The sequence below is a fragment of the Phodopus roborovskii genome, unplaced genomic scaffold (assembly GCF_943737965.1).
Source record: "Phodopus roborovskii unplaced genomic scaffold, PHOROB, whole genome shotgun sequence".
NCBI lineage: Eukaryota > Metazoa > Chordata > Mammalia > Rodentia > Cricetidae > Phodopus > Phodopus roborovskii.
In genome coordinates, this window is record NW_026125489.1 from 1866547 (window position 1) to 1878878 (window position 12332).

A 12332-nucleotide genomic window follows, 5' to 3' on the forward strand; every position below is an offset into this window, starting at 1 on the left:
ATAACTGTAACTTGATACTGTTACAAATCATAAGGTGTTTTCTGATGGTCTTTTGTGAAAGGGTCAATGGACCCCGGGGACAGTCCTGCTTCTGTGCCAGGAGGGGTGTCCGTTTTAAATGGAACAGCTGTGTAAGCCTAAGTTCAGAAGCAGTTATCTCTACAGAATTCGACAAGGGCTTCCCTGATTACAACCATCAAGGTTCTCTCTCAGGAGAGGGGGGCAAAGGGTACAGCTTCTACCTACCTATAGGAATACAGGACAAAGACAAGAACCTTTCTGTTTCCTGTACTCCTCATGCTTCTACCTTGCTATACCCTTGTCTGTATAAAGCCATCCGAAACACCTGCATAGACTGTGGACGCGAAGGCGCCTGCGCCTGCCTGCCACCACAGCCGAGAGCTAACTGCTGGGCTCACACCTGCGGCTTGCCTCTGTGCTCCCTTCTGAGGTTATTCCCACCTTGGCTCTTTGACACTAGCCTAGAGTTCTCCTGCCCTTCAGAAACCACTTCCAATTCTCACCTCTGAGAGGGGGCCGGGGAGGCGGCTGCACTAGAGACTGACTCAACAGTGCTGTAATTACCTTTCTCCCAGCTGTCCTTCCTACGTACAAGGGAGGGTGTGCCATCTCACTTGCAAGTGGCAGGTCAGTTTCTTAGCTCTCTGGTCTGTTTTACTCTCTGAACAGTAACTCACACACAAACACACATGCACACATAGAGTAGTTCTTTTGCAAAAGAAAATACTGGAAACCAAAAGAAAATGTTGCCATCTTGTTTCATTCAATTTCCAGGGAACTGTTGCTACCTTACTGGTCAGGAATAGATGACAAGAGACTAGAGTGAGATTAATTTGAGGTCCGTATTCCAGCACTTTCAGAGTGGAGATAGAGGTAAGAGGAAAAGGATTCTGGTGAAAAAGCAGAGGTGTGACCAACATAAGTAGAAAAGGTAAGGGCTCAGCACCACTGAGTTATCAACTATGAGGCAAGTCAGACTGGCAAAGGGTTTATACTTAGGATGCATGCGACTTTTTATTTTAATTTATTTACTTTTGGTATTTTTGAGACAGGGTATTTCTCTAGCCCAGGCTGGACTAGGATTCACTGTGCAGCTGAGGCCAGCCTTGTACTCAGGGCAACCCTTCTGTCTTATCATCCTAGGTGCTGAGACTGAAGGTCTGTGTGCCACATTCACTTACAGACAGTGTACATGGTGTACACTGTGCATGTGGCACAGTGACACGGGTAAGACAACATTTTAACAACAGGGACCCCAGCAGTCTGCAATGAAAGGAGACCAGAGAACAACCCTGTACAGAGTAAACTGGGAACACAGGAAAGAAAGGGTACATGTAACGGAGCAGGAGGGCCTCGGCTAGTTACATTACTTCACTCAGGACTTCAGCAAGTCTTCATAGAGTCACGGATCTATTGGCACACTGTGATGAGGCCATCAGGTTGGAATTTAGTTCAGCCTGTGCTGGTCCCTCAAGATACAGCTTTCAACATCTCTTCCAAAAGCACAACATACTTGCAAGACCACTAAAGACTGGCCCAGACACCCCACAGACACAGGCCACACAGGGACAAGACGGGGGGGGGTGAGTTTATACCATGTTGTACTGCTGGGACGGAGAGACTGGCAGGAGGACTTGGGGACAGGAGCTTGGAGAGAACGGAACAGGCTGCGGAGAGGGCTGCAGGGCCGGGACTGGCTGTGGGCCAGCACGGAGGCATGAGAGAAGGAAAAGGGTGAGGGAGAGGCGGAGGGGCAGAGATGGGGAGGGAAAAGGGAGGAACAGCAAGGTTAATCATAGAAGACGGTTCATATGACTCACATGACCCCTGAGCAGGCTTCGCCGCCACCAAGCCTGGGGTAGCTTGTGGCTTTCACATCTCTCTCTGTTATCAGAAGAGATCCAGTGTACCCTCTGCCCCATTAACCACTCAAACCGTGCAGCTCTTGGAGTAATCTCAGGACTCTCAGGGCCAAGGTCTGTGACCTGATTTCAAGCAAAACTTTCCTGAATGCCCACTTGAGGGATTCCTGTATACACTGCTGCACTACTTTTGTAGGAAGGGTCACCCAAGGGCATTTTCTTGGAGGAAGTGCTCATCCACAAACACATCTCCCTCTAGAGGGAAGAAAAGGAACAAACACCCAGAAGAGGCTGCATCCCAGCTTCCTCTTGATCCGAGATGTTCATGTTTCTTCCCGCTGTGAGAGCAGTGTGAAAAAAATGCCCTCATGAACAAACAGGGTAAAATATAACCACATTAGCTGTGGGTTTTATCCCTCAATCCCTTCACTAGCCTCAGGCAGGAGAATTTGTTTATTGACAACATGCAATGTTCTACACAACGAATTATATTTTCCTCATTTGGATTTTCTCATCGATTCTTCAGTCATAGCTCACTGGTAGGAGAGGGAGGAGAGAGGGAGCAAGGAGCAAGGTAAGGAAGAAGCGGGAAATAACATTTACAAACTGTGTCACAACAGCCTTACAAAAATACCTAGAGACATGACAGCTTGTAATTCCAACAGTAAAAATAGGGTCAACCTGGGGTTGCAACTCAGTGGAGTGCCTGTCTGGCAGTGCAAGGGTCTTGGTTCAACCCTAGGCAACATCTCCACCTGCAAAAACAAGGCTCCGAGTGATCAAATGTCTTGCCTGTCGTACAGCTAAATGACAGAGCAGGCCTGAAACCCAGTTCTTTTGCTGTTGTTCGTTTTTGTTTGTTTTTCAAGACAGTTTTTCTGTGTAGCTCTGGCTGTACTGGAACTCACAGAGGTCCACTTGCCTCTGCTTCCCAAGTGCTGGGATCATGGGTGCACTACTGTGTCGAAACCCAATTCTTCAGGACATGTGTTCATATCAGCTTATACTAGGAGTGTGGAGAGGGGTAAAGGAAAAGGGAATTAGAAGATTACTCAAACTGAGAATCCCAAACGACCTGGAGAGGAGTGCTACCATAGCCCAGAAAATTAACCCAGCCCTACTGACAAGCCTTGTCTTCTGTAGGTCAATGGTATTTCAAATGCAACTACTGGCCACGCTGCCAAACATCAGCTACAAACGCTGGTGGCTCTCGTAGCATTGTCTATCACCCTGTTGGTTCAGGCCTTAAGAGCAGTGAATTAGTAAAACAACTCCTGTCTATCACACACTTGTGGTAGCACACACTTTAATCCCAGCACTGGGGAGGCAAAGGCAGGCAGACCTGTGAGGGTTGGAGGCCACCCAGTCTACATAGAGAGTTCCAGGACAGCTGGGGTGGAGGGGAGAGAAGGGACGTGGAGAGCACAGTGGTCTTCTGGTTCCCATAACTAGGAAGGGGCACTGCTTTTTTATGTGTGTGGATATTCTGCCTGCCTGCATGCCTGTGTCCCTAATGCCCATGGAGATCACAAGAGGGTACTTGTTTCCCTGGAACCTGAATTACAGATGATTATGAGCCACCATGGAGACTCCACAGGAACTGAACCTGTAAGAGCAGCTGGTGAGCCAGTGTCCGCTGCTACTGGACCATCTCTCGGGCCCTACCCTTGCTTTTGCTTTGGTTATTCTGCTATTATCTTCTTGGATAGTCTCAGACCTCAGAACCAGGACACCTGCTGCCACCTACTGGTGATTCTGGGCTCCTTTGCAATATGCAACCTTAATCAGCTGACAAAGCATGGCCACTGAGCCTTTAGCCTCAGCCTCACTCCCTGGTGCCACATGCTTCATAGACACATGAGATGCGGGTCTGGTGAGAGTGTTGTTGTGCCTGCACAGCCCCTGGGCTGGGGCTCAAGTTTTCTCAAAGGTTTATAACACAGTGGCACGGGCAGTCAAACACCTTTACATTGTCTGAGGACCCAAACAACCGCTCAGACATAGTGCTGACAGCCATTAGGGCAACACACGAAGGAAGGGAGGAAGGAAATAAGGAAGGAGAGGCCCTCAGGTGTGAGGTCTGGCAGCACAGCAGAAAGGCAGAGGACCAGTAAGAGGCAGGCAGTCGGGAGAAGAGAGGGAGAGGAGGAGGGGGTGTTAGATGGTGGTATATACAAGTTTAGTGGCCACCACACATGCTTTCTGGGACACTGCATCTTACCCGGGGTAACATTCTCTTAGGACTATGTGACTACAATTACCCTCAATAGCGTCTGCCTGAGAGGACAGAGGCTTCTGTACACCCAGTCCACTGCACTGACCCACACTCCACACCAAGGACTCAACCACTGAGCTGCAGAATGCAGGAGCAGGGTAGGACTTGAGGGCAAGTTTGGGGTTTAGAGCCCACCACTCGTTAGCTACACCAAAATATTTGTCCCAAATGGTTATTCTCCTCTCTTTGCCCGTTCTCTGTTCTCGCTGTGTTTTTAGGTGTGGATGGCAGGTAGAAGGAAAAGACAGAAGACTAAGAGGGAGAAAAAGGAGCAAGATCGTATTAAAATACACACATTTCAGGAAAAAGAACTAAAAAATGCTGGGATCTTAGCAAATGAAATGGACACACCCAAACCACAATGGGAGGTGGCTGAGGAGAAAGCTAACCCACTCACAGGCAGAGCCGAGGGTCTACAGGCATGTCATACATGTCTTATCGGGAGCCTAAGTTAACATAAAGATGACGTAATGGGGCAGGTGGTAGCTCATCCTGGGATCTTCCCACCTGAATTTCCTGCATGGTTACTCGGTTGGGAACTGACTTTTGTATCTAGAAAGGAGCTATATATCTAAGGCCATGCTGGACTGAGCAGGGCAATGGAGGACCCTGCAGGTAAAATAACGACTTAAAGTGGTAGCAGAGCAGTGCAGACAAAGGGTCTCTGAGGGTAAAACATGAGGCTCTAGTCACGAAGAGCTCTTTATAAGGCAGGAAGTGGCCATTCAAAATATCTTTTAATTATTTTTTATAGGTGAGAAGAATATTAAGATTCCAGCTCAGAGAGGACCTGGCTCTCAGGCTAATGGTTTTCATGGTCTGCACTGGAGCACAGTGCTTCTCAGACCCTGGTTAACACCAACACCAACACCAACACCAACCAGGGCTTCCAATGACGTTGCTTTGGCGGCCCTGGAACTCACTACATAGAATAGGCTGGCAAGCTGGCTTTAAACGAAAACAGAGCTGACTGATTCTACCTGGGTTTAAAGGTGTGAGCCACCACTCCCAGTAAAGAAGATATGGCTCTTTTAATGGCCAGTCAAACAGACAAGTTTTGGGGTCTTTAAGGAATGTCTTACTTTGTAGCTCATGCTAGCCTCAAACTCATTATGTAGCCGGGCTGTCTTCAAGCCTTGATCCTCCTACCTCAGCCTCCCCAGTACTGGAATTACAGCTTGTGCCGTGCCGTGCGTCTGGTCTTTATGTTTTATGGTAATATGTTGTGTGAACTTGAGTGTTACTCCTGTGTTTATGGATCAACATATTTAGTCAGACTACGTGTGAGACGATGGGAGCTGTGATCTTTTCTAGTATAGTGACAAAATCACCTTGTTAATTACACAGGACTGTAAAGGGTACAGTAGAAACATGGCATGGAGTAGAAGATCTAACAATTCTCAGCAAACACAGGGATAAACTGTCCGGTGCCAACCTATGGAACCTCAGCACTGGGGAGGCAGGGGCTGAAGAACCTCCTAAGAAAGAGGCAGAGATGTAAATGCAGGCAGTTCTTAGGCCAAGTGTGGTGACAGCACACACCAGTCACTCCAGCACCTGGCAAGTGGAGGAGGGTGTGGAGCTGAGGTCCCAGCCTTCAACTTTTAAGGCTAATGTAGGCTTCATGACAGCTGTATCAACAGAGCAAAGCTTTGGCCAAACATTTGACCTGAATCCTTTCTCTCAACAACTAACAATAAACGGGTCGGATGGTGATGATGTATGCCTTTAATCCCAGCACTCGGGAGGCAAAGGCAGGTGGATCTCTGTGAGTTCCAGGCCAGCCTGGTCTACAGAGAGAGTTCCAGGACCTGTTTGAAAAAACTAAAAATAAAACAAGCAATAAATGGAAGCAGGGGTAGACTACTTCCCAACAGATCCTTTCTCTGCTCACACAGGGAAAACAAGGTGACCTCACTTCTAGAGCTTCTTTGAACCAGAGCAAAGGCTTGAGTAGTGACTCACCTGTGAAATCATGTGACTATTCAGGGGTGGCGCTTGTTGAGGCGTGGGAGGGAGAGCAGGAAGTTGTTGCTGCTGCTGCTGCTGCTGGGCAGTACAAGAGAGAAGGCCCCGGACAGACTGGGGTGAGGTGGCCTGGTTGCACACTTCTGGGGCACCTAGTGCCATACCTAAGGCAAAGAGAAGAAGCCACCCAAAGCTGTAGGTACAAACCTCCAATGCAACTGTTCCTGAAGTGTCCAGCTCAAGGGTTTCCCTTTTCCTTGTCTTTTATTGTCCCTTCCTTCTGCCCACCTCTGTCCCCATTTACCCAAATATCTATGCAAGCCTACAGATGGAGTGCAGTTTCTCTGCTGACAGGAGTCTACCACTTGGGAGATTTCTGCTCCCTAGAGTCAGGAACTACCTTGAATGTCAATGTTTGGTTTGGGAATTGAACAAGTTGTTCTACATGGAGAGGCAGGCAGATTTCCGAGGCTTGCCTATCTGTACATAGTGAGTTCCAGGACAGTCAGAGCTACACAGAGAGCCCTGTCTCAACACAACTGCCTACAAATGAGAAGCTGTTGAGGCGTTTCTCCTGACGTGCCTAACATCAACCTGTGCATCATAATGGACAGATGGAAATATGAAGCTTCGGGATTCCTGCTCCCTTATGGGATCTTGTGTTCTCTTCAAATTGTATAATACGATCTCTTGTAAAGTTGATGAGAAAGCAACTTGCTTCGTCAAGTAACCATGATCACACAATGTACAACCTTTACCCAACAGTTTTTCCCATTTCTAGGCTCACTAAGGCATTTTCATATTCACACTTAAAAAAAAAAAAGAGGAAAAAGGTTTATTCTGGCTCAATATGCAACATACTTTACTGGATATGCATTAGATATGAGAGATTACATAATGAACTAAGGAAAGGTAAAGGACTTGATGATGGGATATCTATAGTCAGACACGAGCCGGGAGGTGGTGCCCGCCTTTAACCCCAGCACTTGGGAGGCAGAGGCAGGTGGATCTCTGTAAGTTTGAGGTCAGCATGGTCTACAGAGTGAGTTCTAAGACAGCCAGGGCTACACAGAGAAACACCGTCTCAGAAAACAAACAATCAAAAAAAAAAAAAAAAAAAAAAAAAAAAAAAAAAAAAAGATGGGTAAGACAAAAGAATGAATTGGTGGTACTATCACCAAGGCTGAGAGACAGCCAAGATGAGGGATGAGGAAATAACAATCCCTCAGAGGGTCAGGGAAAAGGTGAGAGACGACAAAGCTAATGTCATATTCAAGAAATAGCTGGAGAGCTGGAGAAGGATGGACATTTGAAAATGAAACTACAATGTCAAACTAACAAGTTATACTTATTAAGTAGTCTGAATTTTATCATTACTGTTTTCTTTTTGAAACAGTGTCTCACTGTGTACCTGTGGCTGGCTTGGATTCACTGTGTAAACCAGGTTGGCCTTGAATTCACAAAGATCCCCTGTCTCAGCCTCCCAGGCTGCCATCATGCCCTGCTCTTTGTATAGGTGATGTAGAAACATGAGCCTTATGTGTGTTCAAGGTCTCCAAAGGGGTTACTTTCAAGACCCACTCACCTTGTTGCATGGATTGGCTGATTCATATAGGCTGGTTAGTCAGTGTGCCTGTCTCTGCCTTCCCAGTGCTGGGATTGTAAGTATACACCTTCATGCTTGGCGTTTTTGTTTATGTGATAGGGTTTCTCTGTGTAATGTCCTGGAACTCACTCTGTAGATCAGGTTGGCCTCGAACTCACAGAGATCTGCCTACCTCTGCCTCCCAAGTGCTGGGATTAATGGCATGCGCCACCAAAGCCTGGCTAACATGAACATTTTTAAGAGGGAGCTGAAGTGAGTAGATCTGTATTTTAGATTAGTACATTAGCTCTGAAAATGGCTGGGAGCTAACCCTTCAGTGTAATAAAACGAAGGCCTAGCTAAAGGCAGAGGCAGTGGCATTAGGAAGGGGCTCACAAAGAGGACAGGAGGTCTAACAGGAGCAGGCTTCACCACTACTCCTGTCTGTGGAATGAGGACAAGGCCTTCTGGATGGGATTCAAGAAGGGCTTCCTAGTGACAGGGTGGCGAGGCCAAGTCACAGGAGAGCTAACAACCCTGTGAAGAGCACTTCTTCCTAGTGACTACGTTCTACCTAAAGCAGCTGCAGCAGGTGTTTCTAAGCTCGGCTACGTTGGCTAATGCTAATAACTTACAGTTACACTTTATACTCTCTAGGGGCACAGAACCAAAGTATCTGTCATTTATATCTTACCATGTAACCTGGCCCTGAGCTAATGATCTATCTCAGTTGGGTAACAAAATAAACAAATCTCAAATAGCCTCCCCCACCTCCTAAAAAAGAACAAAGTCTGTAAGAAAATCAAAGAGCCAACTAGATTTAAGACTGGGTAATGGATGCAAGAAATCAGATTTCTCAATTCTGGTAATGCCATAAATTTCTAGGGAACTATACTGAACCAGATGTTTCATCAATGTAGGTTATTAATGATACCATGGAAACCACCAGCATCAAGGGCAAGGTGTGGCAAGGGGGAGGAGCTGGAGTACCTGGCCGAGAGACCCTTCCGGCACTGCCGCCTTTATTGCTGTCACCGCGGGTGAGGATGGAGATCCCACTGAAGCTGCTGGCTTTGGTGACAGGCGGTCGCATACTCCGGACAGACCCATCTGAGTCTGTGCTGCTCCAAGGCCGTGGCTCCAGGGATCTGAGTTCGCTGTCTGTGCTGCTCTGTCGGCTGCTTGAGGTGCGGCTCAACCCTTCACGGTTGCCCCTGCAGAAACCACAGTGGTCAGAACACCCCCCACCCCCCCACTTCAGCAGGAGAGCCAAGAGAGAGTTCATTTTTTATTCTTTTGTAACATAGAAGTGGGGGGGGGCATGGACACTGACTGCTTGTTAGATGGATGGGCAACCAATATCTGATGGGAGCAGACACAACAAGGTCCAGCCTAGTAAGAAAGCACAGAGGCAAATCTGAAAGACAGTGCACTGACAGCTAATTCAACAATGGATTCAAGGCGGATGGGAGCCACACATATGACCCCGAGACTGGTGGTCTCTTTCCTACCCCTGCAGGAATCTCACATGTGAAGAACAGAGGGCAGCAGAGGGGCGGTATTGACTTCTGGGACTCTTGGAAGTTCTACTGTTGGTAGAAGGTAGGAGTGGCCAGGGACATGGTTAAATCCCACAAACACCCCACACACAGCATGCACCTGCACCAGCAGGGTGCTACATGTGAATGTCCTCCCAGGGGCTGGAGGTGACAGACAGCAGTCTGACTGTCCTGTCCCAGTTGTTTCCTGAAGTCCCATGCTGGTATTTGAGGACAACAGACTCCACAGTCCCTAAGAACTGAAGTTGTCAGGAAGATCAAACATATGTTTTGGGCGTGGTAGAAAGTACACGAAGCTACTGAGAAAGGGGTTCATCTGTTCTCACTGCTCTACAATGGCAGGCTTATCCTGGCATAAAAGCATCACCTGCGATTAAAAACAGCAGTATGCCGCAAGATATGTCTATTAAAAGCATCACCTGTGACTAAAAACAGCAGTATGCCACAAGATATGTCTATTTTGGCCTGAAAATTTTTGTCTTGTCTTTTAAAAAATTATTTATTTAAATGTGTATAAATGTTTTGCTTGTCTAAATGTATGTGTACCATGTGTGTGCCTGATGTGCAGAAGGCCTGAAGAGGGCATCAGATCCCGTAGAACTGGAGTCATGTTTGGTCATATGCAGCCCTGTGGGTGTTGTGAATTACATCCAGGACCTCTGCAAGAGCAGCCAGTGCTCTTAACCACTGAGCCATCTCTCTAGCCCCTAAACATTTATTTTGTGTGTGTGTGTTTTGTGTTTGTGTATCTATGTGTGCACAGTGGCCTGAGCAAAGGGCATGTGTCCACAAGTGTATAGATGCCAAGGAGAACAGAACAGAGGATCCCCTGGCAGGCAGGCGTGAACCAAAAGGTGTGGGTGCTCAGAGTCACAACTCCAGTCCTCTGGAAGAACATTCCTCCAGCCCAGTATTGCTCTTGTGTGTTAAAGGGTGTGTGTGTGCATGCACACACGCATACACTTGTGCCTCCCACACATGTATTTAAACACCTGTGTGTGCAGCACATGTGTGTAGAGGCCAGAAGTAGACATCAGGGAGCTTTCTGAAATGTTTTCATTATTACATTTTGTTCATTTATTTTGTGTACCTGTATGTATGTGTGTAGGTCTGAAGACAACTTGCAGATATGTGGGTCCCAGGGGTCAAACTCGGGTTGCCAGGCTTGGTGGCAAGCACCATGACTTGCTGAGTCATCTCACCTGCCTTCCCTTATTTCTTGGGGGGAAGGAGACAGTGGCTTTTACTGAATCAGTTGGGTGGCTGGCCAATGAGCTCCAGGCTTTGCCTTGGCCCCTACTTCCACGACAGAGGCGACCACAGTAGTTTAGGTTCCCTTCTTACCAAAACCAAATAGAAAATGTTGCCCCAGTTTGTTACCTTAGCACCAACGGCCCTTTGGCTCAGTTATTCTGAGAAAACTAGCTAGCTTTCTTTCTTTTTCTTTCATTCATTTCTTTTCTTTCTCTTTCTTCCTTTCCTTCCTTCCTTCTTTCTATCTTCCTTCCTCTTTTCCCTCAGATAGGATCCCATCATCCTGCCCAGGCTGGCTTTTGTCTCACAAGTGCTGGCACTGCAGGTATGTGTCATGAGTGGCTTATGGCCACTTTTTAAGTGTCTATTAACTATGGAGAGCTAAGAACACACTGGCGCAACAGATAGGGATACGTTAATTCATCTTTCCTATCCCAATCCCATGCTTCCCTCTCTATAGAGAGTTAGAATAAGGGATTGTGACACATTCCTGTTTTCTCCAAAACTTGACTTTTTTCTTCAGATGTCAAGAACAAAAAGGGAAGCAAACATAAAGATACCTGAGGCAGACAGCAAATGAGACAACCTTAAACTAAAATACCATAGGCAGTTAGGGCTGGGACTGTGGTACTTATCTACCCAACCAGGTTCCCCAAGGCAGAGACGGTCAAATGCTCAAAATGTGGGCTGAGCTGCCTGTTAATTTAATACAGTATTCCCTTGAGAGAGTATCCAGAGAGAAAACCTATGTCAGTTTCCTTCTCCATACATGATCATCTCACTAAAAACATGGAAATTAGGGAGAGCACTTCAATTCAATTCCGAGGAATGACAGCGCTGTCTGCATGGTAGAGCCATGGGGTAGAGCCATGAATAAAATCAGAGCCAAAGTAGCTCTAACCTCTGTCACTGTTTCAAGATGGGGTCTGTGTGGCCCAAGCTGGCCTCAAGCCTGGTATGTAGCCAAGGATGATCTTGAACTTCTGACCCTCCTGTTTCTACCTCCCTCAGGGCTGGGTGTGTACGGCACTATACTCAGCTCATGTAGTATGAGGGATGGAATTTAGGGCTTCCTACATGCCAGGCAAGAAGCACCAATTGAGCTTCACTCCCAACTTCTCTGACTTAATTTTAAAGTAGATTTAATTTACTTTTGTAGAAAGAAGTCTAGTTTGTTGGGTCTGAGAAAGGGGGGAGGTGTAGAAGAGGCAGCATTTGATAAAAGACAATAAGCCTCACGTGTGACTTATTAATCAAGGGAGTTAGAACTTCCAAAGAACTGGGAAGGTGCCATAGTTATTGCCAGCGTGGATGGTAAAATGTGGTACATCTTATATTGTCAGAACCTGAACTAGGACAGAAATGTAGGCGGCAGTTGCAACAGAAGGCTTTGCCAGTGAGACTTCTGGACTATGCTCCAAAACAGGGTAATCGGTCACCCCATGATCCAGCATTTCAAAGGAGCTCTTTTTTTTTTTTTTTTTTTTTTTTTTTTTTGGAGACAAGGTATTTATGTAGCCCAAGCTGGCCTCAACCTACCTATGTAGGCAAGAATGATCTTGAATGTGCATTCATTCCTCTTGCCTCCACCTCCTGAGTGCTAGGACTAAATGTGTTAAAGGTATACACCACTATTCTCTCCTTCGTGTGGTGCTGGTGACTGTATACTAGGCAAGTTCTCTGTCAGCAGAACCACATCACCAGCACCTAACCTAGGTTTTGTTTTGTTTAGTTTTTTTTTTTTTTTTTTTTTTTTCGAGACAGGGTTATTCTGTGTAGCCCAGGTGGCCTTGAACACATAGAGATTC

General features: G+C 46.8%; 1 protein-coding gene across 9 annotated transcripts in view; it reads right to left on the reverse strand.

Moving 5' to 3' along the window:
* The window catches only part of R3hdm2 (R3H domain containing 2), an 88568-nt gene that overhangs the window by 12829 nt on the left and 63407 nt on the right, over positions 1 to 12332 (reverse strand). For 5 of the 9 annotated variants that reach the window (XM_051176110.1, XM_051176108.1, XM_051176107.1 and 2 more), the window contains 3 exons: positions 8702 to 8925; positions 6124 to 6290; positions 1617 to 1718 (listed from right to left, as the gene is read on the reverse strand). In XM_051176110.1, coding sequence (XP_051032067.1) covers positions 1617 to 1718; positions 6124 to 6290; positions 8702 to 8925 — 493 coding nt within the window. The remainder of the gene's footprint in view (positions 1 to 1616; positions 1719 to 6123; positions 6291 to 8701; positions 8926 to 12332) is intronic. The other 4 variants (XM_051176114.1, XM_051176113.1, XM_051176112.1 and 1 more) reach the window with 1 other exon arrangement.